The sequence below is a fragment of the Halichoeres trimaculatus genome, unplaced genomic scaffold (assembly GCF_033239565.1).
Source record: "Halichoeres trimaculatus isolate MK-OKI-2021-1 unplaced genomic scaffold, fHalTri1.1 fHalTri1_scaffold_5, whole genome shotgun sequence".
In the NCBI taxonomy this organism is placed as follows: Eukaryota; Metazoa; Chordata; class Actinopteri; order Labriformes; family Labridae; genus Halichoeres; species Halichoeres trimaculatus.
The window spans coordinates 9,042,869-9,062,323 of record NW_027437183.1 but is presented as its reverse complement, the minus strand read 5'-3'; the positions used below and the strand labels follow the sequence as shown (position 1 = coordinate 9,062,323).

Below are 19,455 nucleotides of genomic sequence, written 5' to 3'. Positions count from 1 at the left end.
TTACCCTATCCTATCGCCCTGGGTCCAAGAATGGGAAGCCTGACGCCCTCTCTCGCCATTTTGATGGCTCCTCGCAGCCTAAGAGCAGTGCCTCTATCCTGCCCACCTCCTGTTTTGTGGGAGCAGTGACCTGGCCTATTGAGGAATCCGTACGTAGAGCCACAGTCAATGAGCCTGTCCCTGTGGGTCTGCCTCCCAACCGCCTCTTCGTGCCTCCTGCACTCCGGGGTCAGGTAATCAATTGGGCACATTCCTCTGACTTCTCTTGTCACCCAGGTATCAAACGAACCTGCTTTGTCATCGGGCAGAGGTTCTGGTGGCCCAACATGAGAAGAGAGGTTCAAGAGTTCGTTGCTGCCTGCCCAGTCTGCGCTCAGAATAAGACCTCACGGCGGCCGCCTGTTGGGCTGCTTCAGCCTCTACCTGTCCCATGTCGGCCCTGGTCGGACATCGCAGTGGACTTTGTGACAGGTTTGCCCCCCTCTAAGGGATGCACAACTATTCTCACTGTGGTTGACCGCTTTTCTAAGATGGCCCACTTCATTCCCCTCCCTAAGCTACCTTCTGCCAAAGAGACCGCTGAAGTTCTTTTGCAACATGTTTTTCGCCTTCATGGTCTCCCCCACAGGGTGTTGTCTGATCGGGGACCCCAGTTCACATCTTGTTTTTGGAAGGCTTTTTGCAAGTTGCTGGGAGCTCAGGCGGATTTGACCTCTGGCTACCATCCTGAGTCCAATGGACAGACTGAGCGGGTCAATCAAGAGCTGGAGACTGGCCTTCGCTGTTTGGCTTCGCACAACCCCGCTACGTGGGCCGACAGACTGGTATGGATTGAATATGCTCACAATTCATTACCCTCCGTTTCTACTGGTATGACCCCTTTCCAGTGTGTGTATGGCTACCAGCCCCCGATGTTCTCAACCCTCGAACCTGAAGTGGCAGTTCCCTCAGCCCAGGCGCTGGTCCGCCGTTGCCGCAGAGCCTGGCTGCGAGCCCGTCAGACCCTACTCAGGAAGTCAGCCAGTTACAAAGAGATGGCGGATCGTCGTAGAACCCCAGCTCCAACTTACCTTAGAGGTCAGAGGGTTTGGCTGTCGACAAGGGATCTATCTCTAAGGACTGTGTCCCGAAAGCTCTCGCCCCGTTTCATTGGGCCGTTCCCAGTTTCCAAGGTCATCAATCCAGCAGCCATCAGGCTGAGGCTCCCCAGGACCATGCGGATCCACCCCACTTTTCACGTCAGCAAAGTGAAACCTACCAAGAATAGCCCTTTGGTTCCTCCGTCCAAATCCCCACCCCCTCCCACGGTTATTGACGGGGGTCCTGTCTACAAGGTTAAGCGCCTACTGAACATGCGTCGGCGTGGCAGGGGCCGGCAATACCTAGTAGACTGGGAGGGCTATGGCCCGGAGGAGAGGTCTTGGACGTCCGCCTCTAACATCTTGGACTCCACCCTCATAGACGACTATCACCGTAAGCATCCTGACGATCCTGGGCCGTCAGGGGCCGGCCGTTGAGGGAGGGGTACTGTCAGTATCTGTCAAGTATTTAGATTTATTCAGATTTTTTGTTTTTGCGTGTGGCTAATCCTTGTTTCTTATCTTTTTCAGTTCCTGTCTACCTGCTTTTCCTCACCGGTGATCACCTGGCCCCTCCCTAATGTGTTGCACCTGTGTCTTGTTTAGTTCACTCCCCTTTCCTTCTTTAGCTCTGGGGTTCCCTCACTTCTCTGCCAGATTATCACTATCCCCTAGTTAGATACATCCAGCCGCTTTAGCTAATAGATCTTCGTGTTTTTGTCCCTGTGCCCGAACCTGGTTTTCTGATTTTTGTCTGTCGGATTTTTGTTTCGCCTTGCTGTTTGTCTTCGTGTTCTGAGTATTTCCTTGATTAAAAAACTTGTGAACATTTTTGACTGTCCCTGCGTTGGGTTCCTTCCTCTGCGCCTGACACAAGGACTAGTCTCCATACATGGGGCACACTTAAACCACTAAGTCAATTACATACGGGAAACACCTTAAAGGAGGATACCATATTTGGACTTGAAGGTGAATATGGCTTGCATGTAGATATTTTGCAAGAAATTGGACAAATGCAAAGAATACGATTTATGTTTTTTGCAGTGTTGGCGATCTTTGGCTTTACAGACATTTAATTTTTGTTCAGGCAATAAAAACTGATGATGTCCCTTCAGCCTGTATTTGTATGTCTCGCCTGTTTGTAAAAATATTACACTGGACATCCGCTAAACACATCTGGCAGCTCTTCTGCTGGCCACTTGAACAGGACAGACACTTTCTCATTAAAAAACAGCCTGCAGCTTCATCCTCCAGTGGAGGAATAATCGCTCCACTCAGCCCACACCTCTTTCCAGCCACACATTTGGCTGGTCCCCTCGTTTGCACTAAGTGGTGCATCAAGTGCAAACTAGCTTAATGACAGCCTCTGCAGCTTCTGTGTGATTAAGAGCACAGCATCCTGAGCCCTGGGAGATTTATACCATCTCATAATTAAGAGGCGTCTGGGATGCTTTAAAGCTGTTTGAGCTTAAATTGTTGTAGAACATGTTCGTTGTGTAGTAATACTCAAAATCCCAAAATATCCAACAACGGAGTTGGCTTGGTGGAGTTATTCAAGTAAATATAGTACAGGTTTAGGGAGATGAAAGACAGGAAGTGAAAAGGGATTTTTAAAGTCTACACTACAGTCCTGGTTTAGCATTCTTCTGCTCCAGTTCTTGTGAAGGCGCATGAAAGCGTAGACTTTACCTTGTATGCTCCGTCTGACCTATATTCCCCGTTCTCTCAGATGCTGTCAGAGCGTCACATCGACTGTGAACTCCAGACGGAAAGCAACCGAGGAAAAGCTCGGGCGTAAAAACCAGACACGGCAGAGCATCAAAGAAGAGCTGATAAGAAGAGGAGTGTTGATACGGTTCAGACTAAATCAGACATCGTCCCCCCAGTCATTCAAGGACACAGGCAGGGTGGTAGGATGGCCGCGGGTAACCTTTATTGTTACACATCTTTATGTTTGTTTCCTCATATTCAAACCTGCTTAATGATGACTGAAAGGTTACAGTGAGCATCAGAAAGGTCATTTTAATCAAAACAACAATCCTCCGGCATACTCCATGAGGCTTCCGTGTAACTTGGACATCTCACATTGGTTTCTTTTTTCTTGTTTTGGACTTTGACTCTTCTTTTTCTGATTTATTCTTTTGATATATCTCCTTAAACTCCTGAACTGTTGTATTATTTATCTTCCTCAGACTTTTGTAAATGTTCTTTGTTCTGCTTCTGGATGCAGTTGTTTATCTTGCTCGCCACAAAATTGTCCATTTATAACTGTGTGTTTGGCTCCCCCCTGTGTACACATTATGAATTACTCTTAACATCAGATGGCTTGCTTTTTTTGGTGCAGAAGTGAATCTGAAGGATTGACAAATCAAGAGGAACATAATGGTTGATTTAATGAATTAATTTAACTTAGAGCGAAGGAAAGGTAAAGTCATGAGTGTGTTTTAACTGCTCTATTGTTGCCACATGAGTCAGGATGACGTTCCACTCTGCAGGTCAGAATGTAAACTTGATTACCTCAGACCAGCAATGAGCAATGAGCTCAAATTACCTCAGTTTGGTCATCTGAATGTTTTGAACATCCATTACCACGAGCATGACCATCATATGAGGATGACCTACTGCATGATGGTTGGTCATTTCCCCTAAATTTTTCCCTCACTACTCTCTTAATCAACCTTTCTTTCCCTAATCAATACTTTCTTTGGACCATGAAGTGTAGAGGAACTTATGTTTCACTTACAGCGTTCAGTTTGTCTGTCTTCTTGGCCACTGGTTCTTTCATTGTTGAAGCCAGAAGCTGATCCCCTTTGTAGTCTTTGTACAGCTCAGCCAATGTCTCCCTGGTCTCCAGATTGGTGCTCTTCAGGTGATACCCTGGGTCCTGTTTCGCCTTTTCTTCCTCTGAACAGAGCAGGGGAAGATGAAGGAAATGGTTTCACCTCAGATCTTTCATTTTCAAAGAAGGAAAAACTCAAAGGCATATTTTATGTAACGCAGTGAGTTTGCAAAAATGCAACAATCCATGGCAGAAAATGTTCATTTACATGACACAGGTTAAGAACTCACCTGGATCCAAGACCTTCAGGTTGTTCTTCACATGGAAGAAGTTTGAGACATTGAACTTATCCAGGTTTGTAGGGTCCTATGAAAACAAAACAAACATGTTTCCCACAGGATTGAATGTAGAGTATCCCTGTTGGCTTTTAAAAACCCCAAATAAAGCAACAACCCACCTGAAGTGTGATAATGTCCTTTCTAGTGAAGGGTTCATCTGTCAGCAAATCTTTAAAACTTTTGGTCTTAATGTTGAGCTGTTCAACTGCCTGAAGGGTGAAGGGTAAAAAGCACAACGAAGACCATAAATTAGACATAACACTGTACCAAGCAGCAACATTATCAGATGTGAGAGTGAAGGAAGACTGTCAAATCATAATTAAGGTATGGGAATCATATACAGGCAATTCAAAGGAAAAACTTCAGTAGACATTCGACTTGTGAAGAAAAACATATACTGTGCTTGGGAGGCTTCCCACGCATAGACAATGTGTGGGAGGCACTGCAACAGCATTACAGCCTAGACTCCTGTTTTTCTCCTAAACTAACAATTATGAAACTAAATTTTATCTGTAAAAACAGCAGTTTGTCCTGGTTAGTGAGCAATCCTCAGTTTGTTCAGAGGACAAATATGTGCTTTGTTAAACATATTCGATGTAATGTGAGGCAGCATCTTGTGTCACCATGTGGGCTGATATTCTGGGGTTGTATCAGCAAGAAATCTGAATCAATAACATCTTTGTGAGTTTGTTTGGGTGTGTAATTTTAGACATCGATCTGTTCCACAAAAGTATCTGTGAGAGGATCAATGCAGGGACAGTGTGTGAGTTCACCCACCTCAGAAGAAAACACGTTGCCTGTGACCTTGTTGGCAACAATGTGGGAATTATTTGTGAAGACGTTGTACATAACGGGGCAGTGATACTTTCCTGGAACAAAATAAAGAAAATAGAAATCAGAAGCCAGAAAAACAGCAGTCCCTCTCCTCTGCTTCCACAGACTCGGAGCTCATCTCCTCCAGAAGTCAAGGAGTACCTCCTGTTATGTGCTCCCTGCTGAATTATATCATCTCAGCCACATTTTCCTCCTCCTCCTGCTTTAATTTGCTCTTATCCCCTTCCAAAAAATACCCCCTGACACTCTTTAAGACGCATTTTCTCTTCCAAGCTGCTCTCTCACACAGCGGTACAGAAGGATGAGTGCAAGTCTAACCTTTTCTCTCTGAAATATCAGCTGGTTTTAGCAATTAAGAATCAGAAAAATAAATTTGTCCGACTCTAATGACAAAAATCAATACTCTATTGGCAGCATTAAAGTTAAAGTACATTTTTGACATGCATTTGGCATATTTACCATCGTTGTTCTTGGCAAAGTTCAGTTTGATAAGAGACTTAGCTTCCAGTTTCTGTGGAAAAGAGAAAAAAACTTAGATGTTTAAGTGTAACCACAAAGAAATGTAAAATTCAAAATTAGACAGAATATCAGACTTGAATCAAGTTTCTTCTTCCTTGAAATCTAATGACTAGAAACAAAACTGATTCTTCTAAGGTTCAATTTGAAGCTATTTAACAGTGATTATGAAATTGTACATTAATTGTACAGTAAAAGAAAATAATCACTAATGTTTGGCTTCCAAATCTGGTGTTTTGAAAAAGACTTTTTCAGTTTTGTAACCCAATGTGAAAAAAGAAAATCAATCAGCAGAAATTTAAGGACCTCTATTTTGAAGCAACCACTCAATTTGTATACAAAAGTAAGATAGAGGCTTAATCTTAAACTCTTACAGTTACATTACTGGGGTAAAAGGGTTAATACAAGGTTATGGATAAATGTGCTTGTCCAAACAGTATCACAGAGTTAACACAAAATAGGAAATAAATAAAGGTAACAAAGTCAGCCAAAAAACATTTCTCTTGTTTTCTGTACCTCTCCAGTGGCGGGGTTGGTTCCAAACTTCTTGATCCATGGAACGATGCTCCTGAAACAGAATCAAACCAGAGGCAATCAGATACCTTAAAACAGACTACAGACAGCTATATGCTCAGTTAAGTGAACAGTATTTATGAAGCATGTTTAAAAAACAGAGAAACATATCTAAGTGGTTCACTGTGACATTTGGACAACACAAATCCTTCATCGCCATCAAATTTTAGATCTTTGACTTTTTACTTCCATGTTATTTTTAGAATGGCACAAATAGTAAAGATAAAAGTAAGATAACTTAAGGTCTTTGTCTTCAAAGTTTCATATCCCAACCTGACCTTGTGTTGGGTACACAAACAAATGTGCAACAGATAGAGCTTAAAAGTGAAACCTCACATCCCTTCCAACAGCTGTATGTATCCTCATGGGTACATCTGGGATTTTTTTGGTTCAGAAAGCTGTACTTGAAAAAAAAGTGTGTGTATGTGCTCAAAATCAGAGTAAGAACGTAGCTTTTTCATTTAACTTTGACAGTTGTTCATTCTCAAGCACACATTTGTGTGAATTTTGCTGCTCTGAGACAATTTATCCTTCCATCTTTTTTCAGTGAATCCAAAATAATGGAGGATTTCAAAAACAAGATCATGTCTTTTCTTTTCCAAAGTAGTGTTTTAGGACTGAAATGATCTACTTACAGCAGGTCAAAGACGACACCCTCTTCAGTACAGACAGGGTACTCAAACGGCTGAAGGGACAAGCTAAAATGTTCAAGAAAAAAACAGATGAGACGAAAACAAATTGGCTGTTAATAAGTTACTCACACACTCTTCTTTTTTTCAACTCTCTTGCATATGTCTTCCTTATTTGCGCAAAATATTGCTGCCAAGACCCCTCCACTACTAGTGGAAAGGATGGCCATAATTAACGGTCGAAATGAAAACAAATGCCACTACACAGAACTAAGACAGAGCTTATTTTCTTCTCATTTGAAGTAAATAAAAACTGTATCACCTGCAGTGATCAAAAGGCAGTCGTCGGAAGTTTGACTGTGGGACTTCTGAAAGGCATGAAATGATATCAAAGTTAGAAGCAGATTATTGAGGATAAATAGAGCTAGTTTGCCAAAAATCATGACATTTTATTTACTATCCAACTGAACTCGTTTAGATGTAATACATGATTTTAAGGACAACAAGCAACAGACTCGAAACTGAGTATTACATTGAGTTAGTGTTACGTTTACAATATGGATCATTGTAACCACTAGGAAGCTCCAGTTATGTCTCATTTAAACTAAATGTGACATTACCCTAAAGAATACTGATATGTAAGTAAGTAGACTAACGTGTACTACAAAACATAGACCGACAGGGTATCAACGGTAGGGTGGCATATTTGAAAGACTCACCTGCGCGCTTCCCTCCGTAAAAATGTGTATATTCCGTACATGTGATGTACCTGTGAAACAATGATACATGCAAATAAACGCAATGGAAAAAAAACACATTGGTTAAAGTTTCACCTAAAGCGTTGCCAGGAATTAAATAACATTAACATGAGTTAGCTCAGGGGCTAGCTTGGCTAACAACAATCGCGTTTCGGAGGGACTATTAATTGGTTATTAAACATTTTAGACTCACATTTTATCTTTCTGATGCTGTCGCTTCCCCATTTTGACGTTTGCTGTTCGTAGATGTGTGTTAGGTTAGAGATAAATACCGATTAAACGAAAACTAAACCAGAGAAAACACACAGCTACTGTAGCTTCCTGTTTATCTTCTACGTCAACGTTGGTTAATGGTACAACAATGTTTCAGCTGCTCTCTGTCGACCCCAAGCGGTCGGAAGACCAAAGGCAACAAACTGGTGTTTTGCTCAGCCAGGGTTTGCAGCTAAGGTATTCCTGACTCGCAAAAATCATCCGAGTAAGTGGGTTTAAAAAAAAATACACAGAGCACAAGATTATTTTTTGTATCATCATCGATTTTTTTCACCCACTTTTCAATTTGTGTGCCAAAGCTGTTTGAGTAAAAAACAGGTAAAACACTTTCACACCAAGATCTGTAACTTACAGCATTTTGAAGATAATTTTGTGAATTATTCAGTTTTTAAATCTGTTCTATGATCATGTCATAGTGGCTGTATTACGTGATTAAAATTGTGGTGTATTGGTCAAAAGACAGGGCCCTAGGTATGGCCTCAAGGTAGCAGACCTGAAATAGATTTTCATTTGAGGCACAAAAAGTGCAGTCTTGAAGATTGAAATAAAAATGGTAATTGGATACTTGACATTCAATTTAAATTATGACTCTAATATTACCCCTTTATTCTTAAAATGAAAATGTATTTCCCAAATTGCATTTTCCTTAATACAAAATAGATGACTGACCATTTTACTTAATTCAGTGCTTTTATGAATTTTATTAATTTTAAAAAGACACATTTACAATTTCCACCTAATTTCCAGTCACTTTCTTTTAAAAGCGAACTAAAAAACATTTCCACTGAGCACACCTGCAGCTATACCTCAGAAGTTTTTTTTTTCTATTTCCTTGAAAGAAAATAGTCCGATTGATCCTCCTTTTCAAGAGAAACTCTAAAATTCCCAGCTGTTACTTTCCCAGATTGTGCCTATCAAAAAAAGGTATCTTCAGACTTTTGAAGCCTCATCTTTTTAAACTCCCAAAATAAATTGTTTCACAATAACAAAAGCAATAGCAACAATGATTGGAGAAAAAAATAACCTTGGATACTGGATGTGACTTGCAGTTTTTGCATTTAGATGAGTGTTGTATTGAATCTTCTGCAAAAGAATAGATTTCTTGTTATGTATTGAAGGTCACTTTCTCATTTGTTTGAAAGTATGCACACACACCCGAGATCAATGTTATCTATTGGTTTGAAACTTTTTTTAACCCTCTTGTTTTACAATGAATGTTTCGAGTCCATATCATGTTTATTTCAAATGTTTATATTTGGTCTACAATGTTTAACTGCATTTCTCTGAATAGTACATTTACTATTCTGCAAACACACTTTACATTTTTACAACTCAAACATAACAAAAGGAAGAATGCAGAAAAAATGAATCTACAATAAGTTTATTTTTCTTGGCATCAGTTCTTTGTAGGTGTTCTCACATTTATGGCTAATCATTTACCTCTTCTCACAAGAGAAGGGAGCAAACAGAAACAGTTAGAGGCATGAAACAGGGTCGGGCAGTTAATAACATGTAGCAGGAGGTACATTCAGAATTCCTGTTGCACGTTTTCTCTAAAGCTTGGACACATTTATAGGTTTCAACCAATTGCCTCTCCCCTAAAAACACAAAGAAAGTATGAGGACAGAAAGATGTGAAGGTGTTCCATCATAAGCAGGGGTTAAACTTCAACAAAACCCTTTATGGAAAAAAGGATACTGTGGAGTGAGAGTGTTTGTTTATAAAAATATAATACAGAGCAGCAACTCTGCCTGCATACCTGAGTTACACCTGGCTGCTTCTTCTCTCATCACTCAGAGCACTTCAACAGCTTATGAGGGAAACACAAGACAAAGACTTCACACTGAACTTCATGAAGCACAACAACTCAACAACATGAGGATGATCTTATCCTTGGCACTTTATCTGTCGGGCAGAACCAAACTTTGATGACACTTGTAAAACCAGGGTTGGATTATTGGACATCTCACACATGAACATACATATTTTTTACAATGGCTAAAACAAAAGTGGAACAGGAAGGAGCATAAGTACACACTGACAAAACAGAGGAGTTGAAGAGCCAGATGTTCACTGGTCCATGTAGGGGACAGAAGATGTTTGCTTGGAAAGTGCATTAATATGTTTTTTTTCTTTAAGATCAAAATCAGTTCATAACGTTGTTCCCTCAAGAACAATTAAAGTCCATATAAATGGTCAACGAGGCGGCGTCTGCTCAGTGCCATCCTTAAAAAAAACAACAAGAGTGTTTCCTCCAGTCTAATGTCTGCAGTTTATTTTCTAAAACAGTCTGTGAGTGTTTTGGTGGAGAAGGAAAAAAAAGTAGGATCACCGCAAATCCATCATGGACACAGTGTTGTCGGTGATGTTGACGTGGGCTGCGTGCTGGGGAAGAGAAGGAGATAAGAGTGAGAGTCTGCTTTAATAGATAGGAGGAGGAAATAATGTACCTGCTCAGCAAAAAAGACACACAGGAAAAGGCTTCGAGCTAGAACAGCACACTAACTCTGGCCACTATGGAAAAGAGTATTTCCAATCATTCACATCCATTTTCCATTCAGAAATAAATCCCAGAAGAGCACTGAAAGAGCACAGACCTCTGATTGTCTATTGTTCTATGGGCTAAATTATCACAAGCATTCCAGTTTTTTGTCTGGATGTTTTTTAATAAGACTGACTCCGGCAAAATGTGTCCTGGCGTCGGACATGGATGGAAATCAAGAAGTGGATCCAGACAATAACACATTTTCTCCCATATGCAATATTATGCCTCTGGCTTTATCAGTTTCTTGTTTCAATGCTGGCATCTCTTTTTCTTACATTTCTGCTTTACCAACAATAATCTTGAGCTCATGATTACCACACTCATAATAGTGGATACTGATACTTCAAGCTAATATTTCTGAAATGACTCAGACTTAAAAAAGATCCAACATAACAACAGTCCTGTAGTATGGTCTCAGTAGAGATGTACTTACTGTAAATAGAGGCGGGTCTTTGCTGTGAGGGTGAAAGCCTTTCTGTTTACATGTGGAAATCTCCTCTGTTCCTCGATCCGTCAACCTGAAGTAGCCGATTCTGTAAGATAGACACAGGGCTTGATTTAAAAAAAGAAATGGGCCTGAAAGGGACCGTCTAACTCACAAAGCATATGCAAAGAGTTCAATGCACCATGGGCTATATTGCAGATCAAATGTCAGTACTTGCATACAATACATGAGCCACTATGCCAGGGGTGGCCAACCAGTCAGAGACCCAGAGCCACAAAAATTACTGTGGCACTACAAAGAGCCACATCACACATGTGGTCTTACAAACACACTTCCTCCCACACATAAAAAAATTACATAAAATGAAAATTAATACATTTTTATCTATGTATCTATCTATCTATCTATTTATCTATCTATCTATCTATCTATCTATCTATCTATCTATCTATCTATCTATCTATCTATCTATCTATCTATCTATCTATCTATCTATCTATCTAGATAGATAGCACATGAGCGATTAAGAGGAGCACTTGTAGAGAAGAGAAACTGAAACTTAAGTATCAATCTCATCACCCAATCTCATCCCAACATTGGTATCAGTATATTAATATTTTACATTGGTCAGCACACCACTACTCATAACAATATATATATCTATAAATATATTTTTCAGGAATGGATCGAAGAGCCCCACACCAAAAGGCAAAGAGCCACAGGTAGGCCACCAATGCACTATGCATTAATTTCAGGCCGATATCTGCAAATGAGCACGACTACAAAATAAAAAAAACAAAACAAAACATTGTTCTCAACCACTGTAGCTAACAGCTATGTGCAGTTTTAGTGTAATTTGTATTTTACCGTGTTCTCTGAAAGAACTAAAAGTATTATACCTGCTCATTTTATCTGCTTATTATAGATAATTATGGCATCACTACTGTTATAATAATCAGAGGCTACACGAGGCTCCATCATAACCTCAGGTACTGGGATGATGGAATGTTTATTTATTTTTTTTATTTGAACAAGCTGCTTCTTGCTAACTCGCTCAGGTAAGTAGGCCGAATGTGAACAGTGAAGTTAGCATCACATTTGCCCTGAATCTGCTTCACACTACATCAGTAAAATTTGACCCCTTCACATTCAGCTCTTCATCAATTTGTGGACAGATCTGAGGAAACTTCTGTTTGTTTGCTTTTGAATACCATTCTGTTTTGTGAATTGGACGTTGAGATGAAGGAGAAAATGATGAATAATTCTTGGTGCCATTAGCAGCCAGAAACCATCCCTCTCACAGTGCAACAACAAGACGACAGCAGGTTTCTGACTCACTCATTGAACTTGGGTGAGCAGACGATAGCGATGGCCTCTGGCAGCATCATCTGGTAGGAGCAGTGTGTGTGGAGGTCCACGCTGGACAGGAAAGCCGTCTGCGTGGGGTGAGTCTGGGACACACAGTGGACAAACATGTTGTAAATTGATTTACTACTAGCATTGTATGTATTATCAGTGCCATTCCTGCACATGTAAAACATACGTCTGATTCTGATTCTGTCAGTCTCCACTCACATGTATCCAACCCAGGGTGATGAGATCGTACTGGTCCTGTATGAGGAAGAGTTCCTCTTCGTTCTCTGTGTCACAATAGTCTGGACCCCCACACTGCTTTGGTACAATGACATGGGTCACGGTGAACGCATTCCTGGTCTGGGAACAAGAAAAGTGTCATACTAAAACATACCTTACAGTTATGAAAAACAAAACACTTCACATGAGCTAACTTAACCAAGCTCTTACTGGTTTACTAAAACATTAAAAGGTAAAAGATTATTAAAAAGGTGAAAGAGCTCAGAGATAACCTGATCTGAAAAGCATGAATTTAATCAAAACAAAGCTGGAGCAGCTCTGGGATAGTGAGATAAGTGAGATTATGTTCTGGCCCTCTGGTGTGGGAGGTCAGCTGATGTCTCAGTTTCATTCACAACATTCCTCACACACTCATTGGAGACTGAACAGTGAACTCTTTCTTTAACTCTCTCAAGTTATAGAATTCAACGATGCCAAGCACATGGTAAAAACTTGTGAAAACCCTTAAAAGCATCCCCTCTCTGTGCTTCCTGTAACAAATCTATTCAGAGCGGCTGGTTTAACACAGTCCCTCTGTCTCAAAGTCTTACCAGTTTGCCACATAGGATGCCACAAGTTTCTACAGCTCTGCTTGTGTTGGCCTCGGCCAACCTCAGAAAGCTCCGGCACAGCTCAGCGGGAACAGCCAACTGCCGAAGGGCATCCACCATTGTATCTGCAAACACCATGGAGAGGAGTAAACAAAAGCTGAATGCAAAAGTTAGCTTCTCGTCTTGTTCTGAAGCACGGCATGGTTTAGACTGAAAATGAAGTAGGTCAGGGGGACAGAAATCAGCTCAGAAGAATAAATACTTTAAAGCAGGAGCAGGGCAGTTTTTAAATCCTCTGAAGGCCGGCCCCTCGTGGCAGAAAAAGATTAACTCACTGTTGTTCCCCGGGCTGACCAGAGAGCCGGGCTTCAGGGAGCGGTCGAAGCTGGGTGGGCCGCTGCTTGGAGGAGGGTGGGGATATTGGTGGTTGCCGGTGTGGTCCCCTGGGCTCTGTGGGATGGAGGGGCCCTGGATGCCTGGGATGAGGGGCGCATCAGGGGAAGGCGTGACAGGGGTAGCGAACTCGAGGAGCACCCGCTGACGCTCTTTCTCCAGCTCCTGGCGGCGGATCATCTCCTCGAAGGCACTGAACTGCTCCTGTTCTCGCTGCCGCCGCTGCATCTCAGCCACACGCTCCCGCTCAGCATCCAACGCTCGCTGCCTGGACTGCTCCTTCGCCAGGGCCTCATCCTCCTCTTTCTGAGGGTACAGATCCAACATGTGCAAGTTTAAACAGGTGCTTTCTGTTTGTGGGTATTGTTTTAATTCACAGGAGACATTTGAAGCAAAAATGGTGTGTTATATTTATTTATCTTCAGTTGTTTGGCAGTAAGGGGTAAATTATTTATGAGTGGAAATCTGTTTCAAGTAGTTACAAAATGAGACTATTAAATCTCAATGTTACTATTCAGTCTCCATTTACTTTGTTAATAACACTTCCTTTATAGCACAGGTAAAAAATAGCTGCTGATTAATGTGTCACTTTAGTCAGTGTTCCCAAAAATATCATAAAATCAGTGAACAGAATTAGTTTTATGAATCACTTAGTGTCGTAAATTTTACATTTTTACATTATAAGTAGGAATTCTTTCAGATGTTTAAACCTTAAAAGGAATTAACCAAAGTCTGTGGTTACACGTTTTAGTTTGTGTGACAGGTTACCTTTTTGATGAGATACTGTGCATGCTCTTGTTCAAATCTTCTTAAAAGAGATTTTTTTAGAACCTCTGCTTGAGGAAACGCGATGTCCTTCAATTTCTGGAGGAGGAAAAAAGTGAATCAAAAAGTTGATCTTCAAGAATTCACATCCTGTCCAACATGGAACCAATCTTTTTTGTCATCAATCCTTTTAAAATATAAAAACCAACAGTTTTTGCAATTTAGGTTACAAGTTATTCAAAAGCCTGGGCTAACTTTTGGTTCTTATCTCCATCAGCATGTTATTTTCTATAATCTAAGTTTTAAGATCTGAGGAGGTTTTACCAACACACTGTCTCAGAATTCCTAAGGCAGCCATTACAAGCCTGACCTTTAACCCTGTAGGGCCATTTATTGAAACGCTGGACAGTTCTGCTTGCATCAAAAGTGGACATCAGACACTGTTTACATTGCTGTTAGCATTAACACTGTCTGTACCTTTAATGTGTCCTTCTTCTCAGGAATATTAGCTGTCTTGTACTCCCGATGCTTTGGAAGTTTTTCTATGAAGAGCCTTGGGGGGGAGATAAAAATCATTTATAATTCATTGATGAATGTTTGTGTATTCATGCTCTGAGTATTCAGGAAATTAAAGATCATCTAGAAAGGTTTCTGGTTTGTTTTCTGAGAACACTTTACTGCTCATTTTCTATCAGATTTTTTAAACACAAAAGGCCACATGCTGCAATCACTGTGTTTTAAATTGTGGAGTCAAATAAGTCAGTCTTTCCAAGAGATAACTGAGAGAGGTGTTTGTTTTCATTTCTCTTGTGTTTGTGTGAACAAAACTCAACTAAACAGATTAGAGTGAAGATAAAGTACTCTGATTATTATGCCAGATTCTACGAAAAGCTCATTGCTAGCTAATCAACAGCCCATTAAATACTCACGTGATGTATTTGTTGTAAAGAACGAAGGCGTGCTCAATGTTGCCCTCCTCTGTGTACACATTTGCCATGCGGATCATCTCCATGCCAGAGCGGAAGTAGCGGCGTGGGGGAATGTCGTCATTGACCTCCACAGTGCTGCCCTTCTTGGTCAGAGCTCGGACTCGCTCCTCGGGCTGCAGACTGACGTCAGTGTGGTCGGCCATGTCGGCAGCTCAACCTGGAACTCTGAAGAAAAAAAGCAGCAGATTTAATGCTGCAATGTGAATTCATGGTTAAAGGTAAACCTGAATCATAAGCAAACTGACACCTGTACACACTTCTCTCTAAACTCTTTAAAACTCTGAAATATTTAGGAGAAAAAGAAATAAAGTCATACAAGTTCGTCACAATAATTCTGATTCAGAGATAGTCTGAAACTTTCTTCATTTTGTTTTTACATCTGTTGTTAGTTTTGCATGTTGTCATGGTCAGCTCATGCTGCTGTATTTGTTATTTAAATGCACTGATATTAGGATGAAAAATGGCAGCTTGTTATCTTAATGATTACTTTCTCCATGTTGGACTCAGTACATTAGACCCTCAGTCTTCAACAGTTAAAGTTTATGTTTACTTTCTGTTGCCCCTGAAAAAGACAAACTAACATGCTGGAAAAACCTGAAAAACTGATGAGAGAAACCTGTCCAGTTATTATTTGGCAAAGCAAGGCAATGATTTTTAAACCAACTGCCTTATCAAGCACCACTTGTGGACAACATGTTGTTTATTTCTCTCACAGCTGTTGTCAGAGCTGATGTGTTCGTAACAGCAGTTTGATTGATATCTTTTTTCAATTAACACTTCCTCCGTTTCATTTTCATCCTTGAAATGATAGTAATAGCCTTCAACTAATAGCTTTGCTCTCTCTGTTGTGGGCGGCTGTAGCTCAGTGGGAGAGAGTGCTGCAAATGAATCGGTCAGTTTGCGAATCAAACCAAGCTCCTGCAGTCACATGCCAAAGTGTCCTTCAGCAAAACACTGACACTAAGATTGCCAGTCAGCAGAGTGTGAATGCATGTGAAGGAAAATAGTGTGGTGTTCTACTAGCAATAGCATTCTGTGCCATCAATATATGGATGTGGTGTGGATGGCTGAATGTGACGAGCTGCATAAAACGGCTTCAAGTGGCTGGGAGGAAAATAAAGCGTAAGTGTAACTCCTTCTTTAAGATTTCCAGCTTGGACCTATCAGCACCTTCTGACCAAGACTAAAGTCTTAACATAATGGAAGAACTCCAAGAAGTCCCCAGGGAACTAAAAACTGCTGCTTTAAAAGAAGTTTGTTGTCAAATTCAAAAGTATGACAAGATCAAGAAGAAACTAGTGGGTTTAGGTTATCATCAACAAATTGTGAAATGAATGAAATCCCCAATAAGTTGAAAGTTGTCTACATATAACTACTTTTTTATAACACTCTCTCTCCCTCCTCTTCCTACATCAAGGCCACAACTATGACTGAGTTTATTTAGATAAACAATCACTCTGCTGAGACAACTCATTCAGAATGACTCTGGCTTTTCTACTCTCTGTCAGTGAAATAAAGGCAAATGTGAGAACGCTTCCTCAGCATGCTGACTAACAGTCAGGAGGCTCGCATTGATTCTGTCATGATGGTATGCTGGCGAGCCAGAACAGAAGGGAGGGGACAAAGAGTTAACAGTTAAGCTTAAAGAGGTGAGGCTCTGATAAGAGTGGAGAGGAGTGAGCTGTTCAGGAGCCTCGTTTTATTTCTCGTATTCTTTATTATATGGCTTTGATTTCATGTCTGATACATTTTTAGTTTCAACTGTTGTGCCTTCATGGACATTTCTTACATTACAAAGACAAAGCGATAAGTCAACAGTGACTCCTGAATTGTATTTTACCACTTCTGTTGTTCTCAAAGTAAAACACTTATTCTAACTTATTCAGCAAATCATTTAAAATAAAATCAACAGGCAAGAACAAACAACTGTCTTCCTCTCTGTGTTGCGCTTATCTGCTTTCCATTTATGGCAATCTAATCATCAACTCATAGTTATTGACATGAATCACAAAAGCTGAACATCTACAGTGTAAATGTTCCATCAATTGTAGTACTATCAGTAGTAGTAGTAGTAGTAGTAGTAGTAGTAGTAGTAGTAGGACCATACACCTAAAAAGGAACTTGTCATCCAAATAAAGACGTTTTGGTTAGAATGATTGGGTATTTTAAGAGTATGTTGCTGAAAATCTATAATCATGCTACTTCAAGACAGTAACTGAAAATGCAAAACTTTACTTGTTTGAACTAAGACCTTCTTCAATGAGCCTTTGTAAATAACCCAGCAATCATTAAAATAAAATGTAAACAAAAAAGAACTTAACATGCTATCATGACGCTTACTTCACACGAACGATCTGATATACGCTTTAAAAATTAACAAACTCTTAGCTAACTGTTATTTAGAAAAGGGTTCAAAGGTAGATTGCACATATTTGGAAACTGTGGGCCGTTTTTAAGTTAAACAAAACAGAGACACAGTGATTTTCGTTTCATTAGATCAACTTGGGTCATTTGCTCCCCTTTTATGTTTATGGGGTGCTGGACAAATGTTTCGCTCTCTGAGATCTTGACGTGTAGCTTGCCCAGTCACAGATGAGATCAATGTTTCTGAACGACATCGCGTTAGCCACGCTAACATAGCAAAGCTATGTTTATTTACAGTACGAGTTGATGACTGCGATTAAAACAACCGTTAAGTTACTTTAGCTTCAATCTTACCCGATCGAGTTGTTAACTGAAGCTTCCAGGGGCCTACATACAGCTGGATCAAAACACGGTCAAATTACAGGGTCCTGGTCCTGATCAAGACTGAAACGGTGGGCAGCGCCTTCAGTACACTTCCGCAATCAAAACCACTTCCGCATGACGTATCACGTCAGTGGAGAAAGAGTCTTCGATTTATTTATGTTCTTTACTTATTTTTTTTTATTCTTCAAATATTTAATGGTATGGGAGTGAAGCTTATTTGCTTTGTATCGTTTAATAATAAAAATGAATTAAAATAGACAGTTATGAGACCGTTTACAGATAAAATGTCCTTCAGGCCGTATTTTTTTTTAGCTGAATGAAATATAAAAAAAATATGGTTCAGAATCAATTAGCACTGAGAATCATGATTTAACTGTTTATTAAGTCAAATTGATACCCTTAACCCGTTTGTTCAACAGTTCCCCTGGACTGATGTCATTTACTCCAAAACACTTGAAATTAAAACCTTTGTTTAAAATGTGATCTGTGGCGATGCACTTTTCCAAAGACTGATCAGGGGGATCCGTGGTAGGTAGAGCATGAATTGTAGGATAAGAGGTATGATGGTTCACTACATTGCCACAACTAGAACACAAACAAAATGGTACATCTCCCGGGCAAAAATAAAGGACTTGAAACAGGTCCTCAACCAACTGAATGTGTGGCTCGTTGGTCTAGGGGTATGATTCTCGCTTTGGGTGCGAGAGGTCCCGGGTTCAAATCCCGGACGAGCCCTTCTGGTTTGGCTGAGAATTGCATTACCTGGATTCCCTGTTGCAAAGTGCAACAAGAGCCAGTAACAAATGAAAGTTGTGTATTAATGATGCCAAGGGATTATGCTGCCCTATTAGAGAGATTTTGCCACCTCTAATTTTTGACTCTTTTGCTCCTTATCTATTTTGTTTGATCCCTCTAATTCATCCGTCAAAATAATTCAGCAAAAATGTGAAAAATAGAAACTTTTTGACTTTTTTTAGTTAATTGCAAACAGAAGTCATGGTTGAGTGATTGACTGTTGAAATACAAATTTAAAAGAAAGCAGTAATGTAGAACCTCATCACCCAATACTCAATTGTGTGTATCCTTTATTTTCTGCAAGCAAAATTGTAAAACATATTAACAATATATTGAAACTTACAAAGAATGAAATGCGTAATATTCACATAGTAAAACCTCACATCTTGTGCAATGTAAACATGATTTACTGTATGACATGCATTCAATACAAAAGTCGAATAGACCATTATAACATGTTATGTGCAATATTAATTTCTTTTTTATTTTATTTTCAGTTTGAGGCCATTTTTTACTTTCATACCTGCCTAGCTCCTGATCACTGGCACCTATGGGCTGGCAACCAAAGCAAATACTTGGCTTCTTCCACCCTCACTCACACTGCAGCCAGGATCCACAACATGGCAGCTGCAACATTAATTCCTATTTACTATTTTGTAAGCATTGTTTGTGATAAATAATTGTTTGACATCCCACTATGCGTCTATGTGGCTTCCCCTAAGTCAGGGTCAAAACAGATGCTCCAAGATGAAAAACTAGGATCAGTATACTGTACTCCCAAGTTAAAAGCTAATTGACAACACGTATGTATTT

The 19,455-nt window shown here is 40.2% G+C and overlaps 2 protein-coding genes and 1 non-coding gene across 3 annotated transcripts in view; 1 reads left to right on the top strand and 2 right to left on the bottom strand.

The window, feature by feature from the left end:
- The window catches only part of ppil2 (peptidylprolyl isomerase (cyclophilin)-like 2), a 46,930-nt gene extending 39,046 nt beyond the window's left edge, over positions 1-7,884 (bottom strand). The window contains exons 1-10 of the mRNA XM_074671118.1: positions 7,700-7,884; positions 7,468-7,517; positions 7,071-7,116; positions 6,755-6,817; positions 6,063-6,114; positions 5,490-5,541; positions 4,974-5,065; positions 4,316-4,405; positions 4,149-4,224; positions 3,823-3,983 (exon numbers count right to left, since the gene is read on the bottom strand). Coding sequence (XP_074527219.1) covers positions 3,823-3,983; positions 4,149-4,224; positions 4,316-4,405; positions 4,974-5,065; positions 5,490-5,541; positions 6,063-6,114; positions 6,755-6,817; positions 7,071-7,116; positions 7,468-7,517; positions 7,700-7,731 — 714 coding nt within the window. The 5' untranslated portion in view covers positions 7,732-7,884. The remainder of the gene's footprint in view (positions 1-3,822; positions 3,984-4,148; positions 4,225-4,315; positions 4,406-4,973; positions 5,066-5,489; positions 5,542-6,062; positions 6,115-6,754; positions 6,818-7,070; positions 7,117-7,467; positions 7,518-7,699) is intronic.
- Positions 7,885-9,144: 1,260 nt separating this feature from the next.
- On the bottom strand, positions 9,145-17,955 carry LOC141791096 (STAM-binding protein-like A). Its single transcript, XM_074671317.1, has 10 exons — positions 17,818-17,955; positions 15,040-15,264; positions 14,588-14,663; positions 14,114-14,209; positions 13,288-13,651; positions 12,953-13,077; positions 12,345-12,482; positions 12,108-12,220; positions 10,758-10,857; positions 9,145-10,164 (listed from the first exon to the last, which is right to left on the bottom strand). The coding sequence occupies exons 2-10, from the start codon at positions 15,240-15,242 to the stop codon at positions 10,108-10,110; spliced, it is 1,272 nt and encodes a 423-aa protein (XP_074527418.1). The 5' UTR covers positions 15,243-15,264; positions 17,818-17,955; the 3' UTR covers positions 9,145-10,107.
- Positions 17,956-18,510: 555 nt separating this feature from the next.
- On the top strand, positions 18,511-18,582 carry trnap-ugg (transfer RNA proline (anticodon UGG)). The gene has a single exon. It is a non-coding gene; the product is annotated as a tRNA-Pro (tRNA).
- The last annotated feature ends 873 nt before the right edge of the window (positions 18,583-19,455 follow it).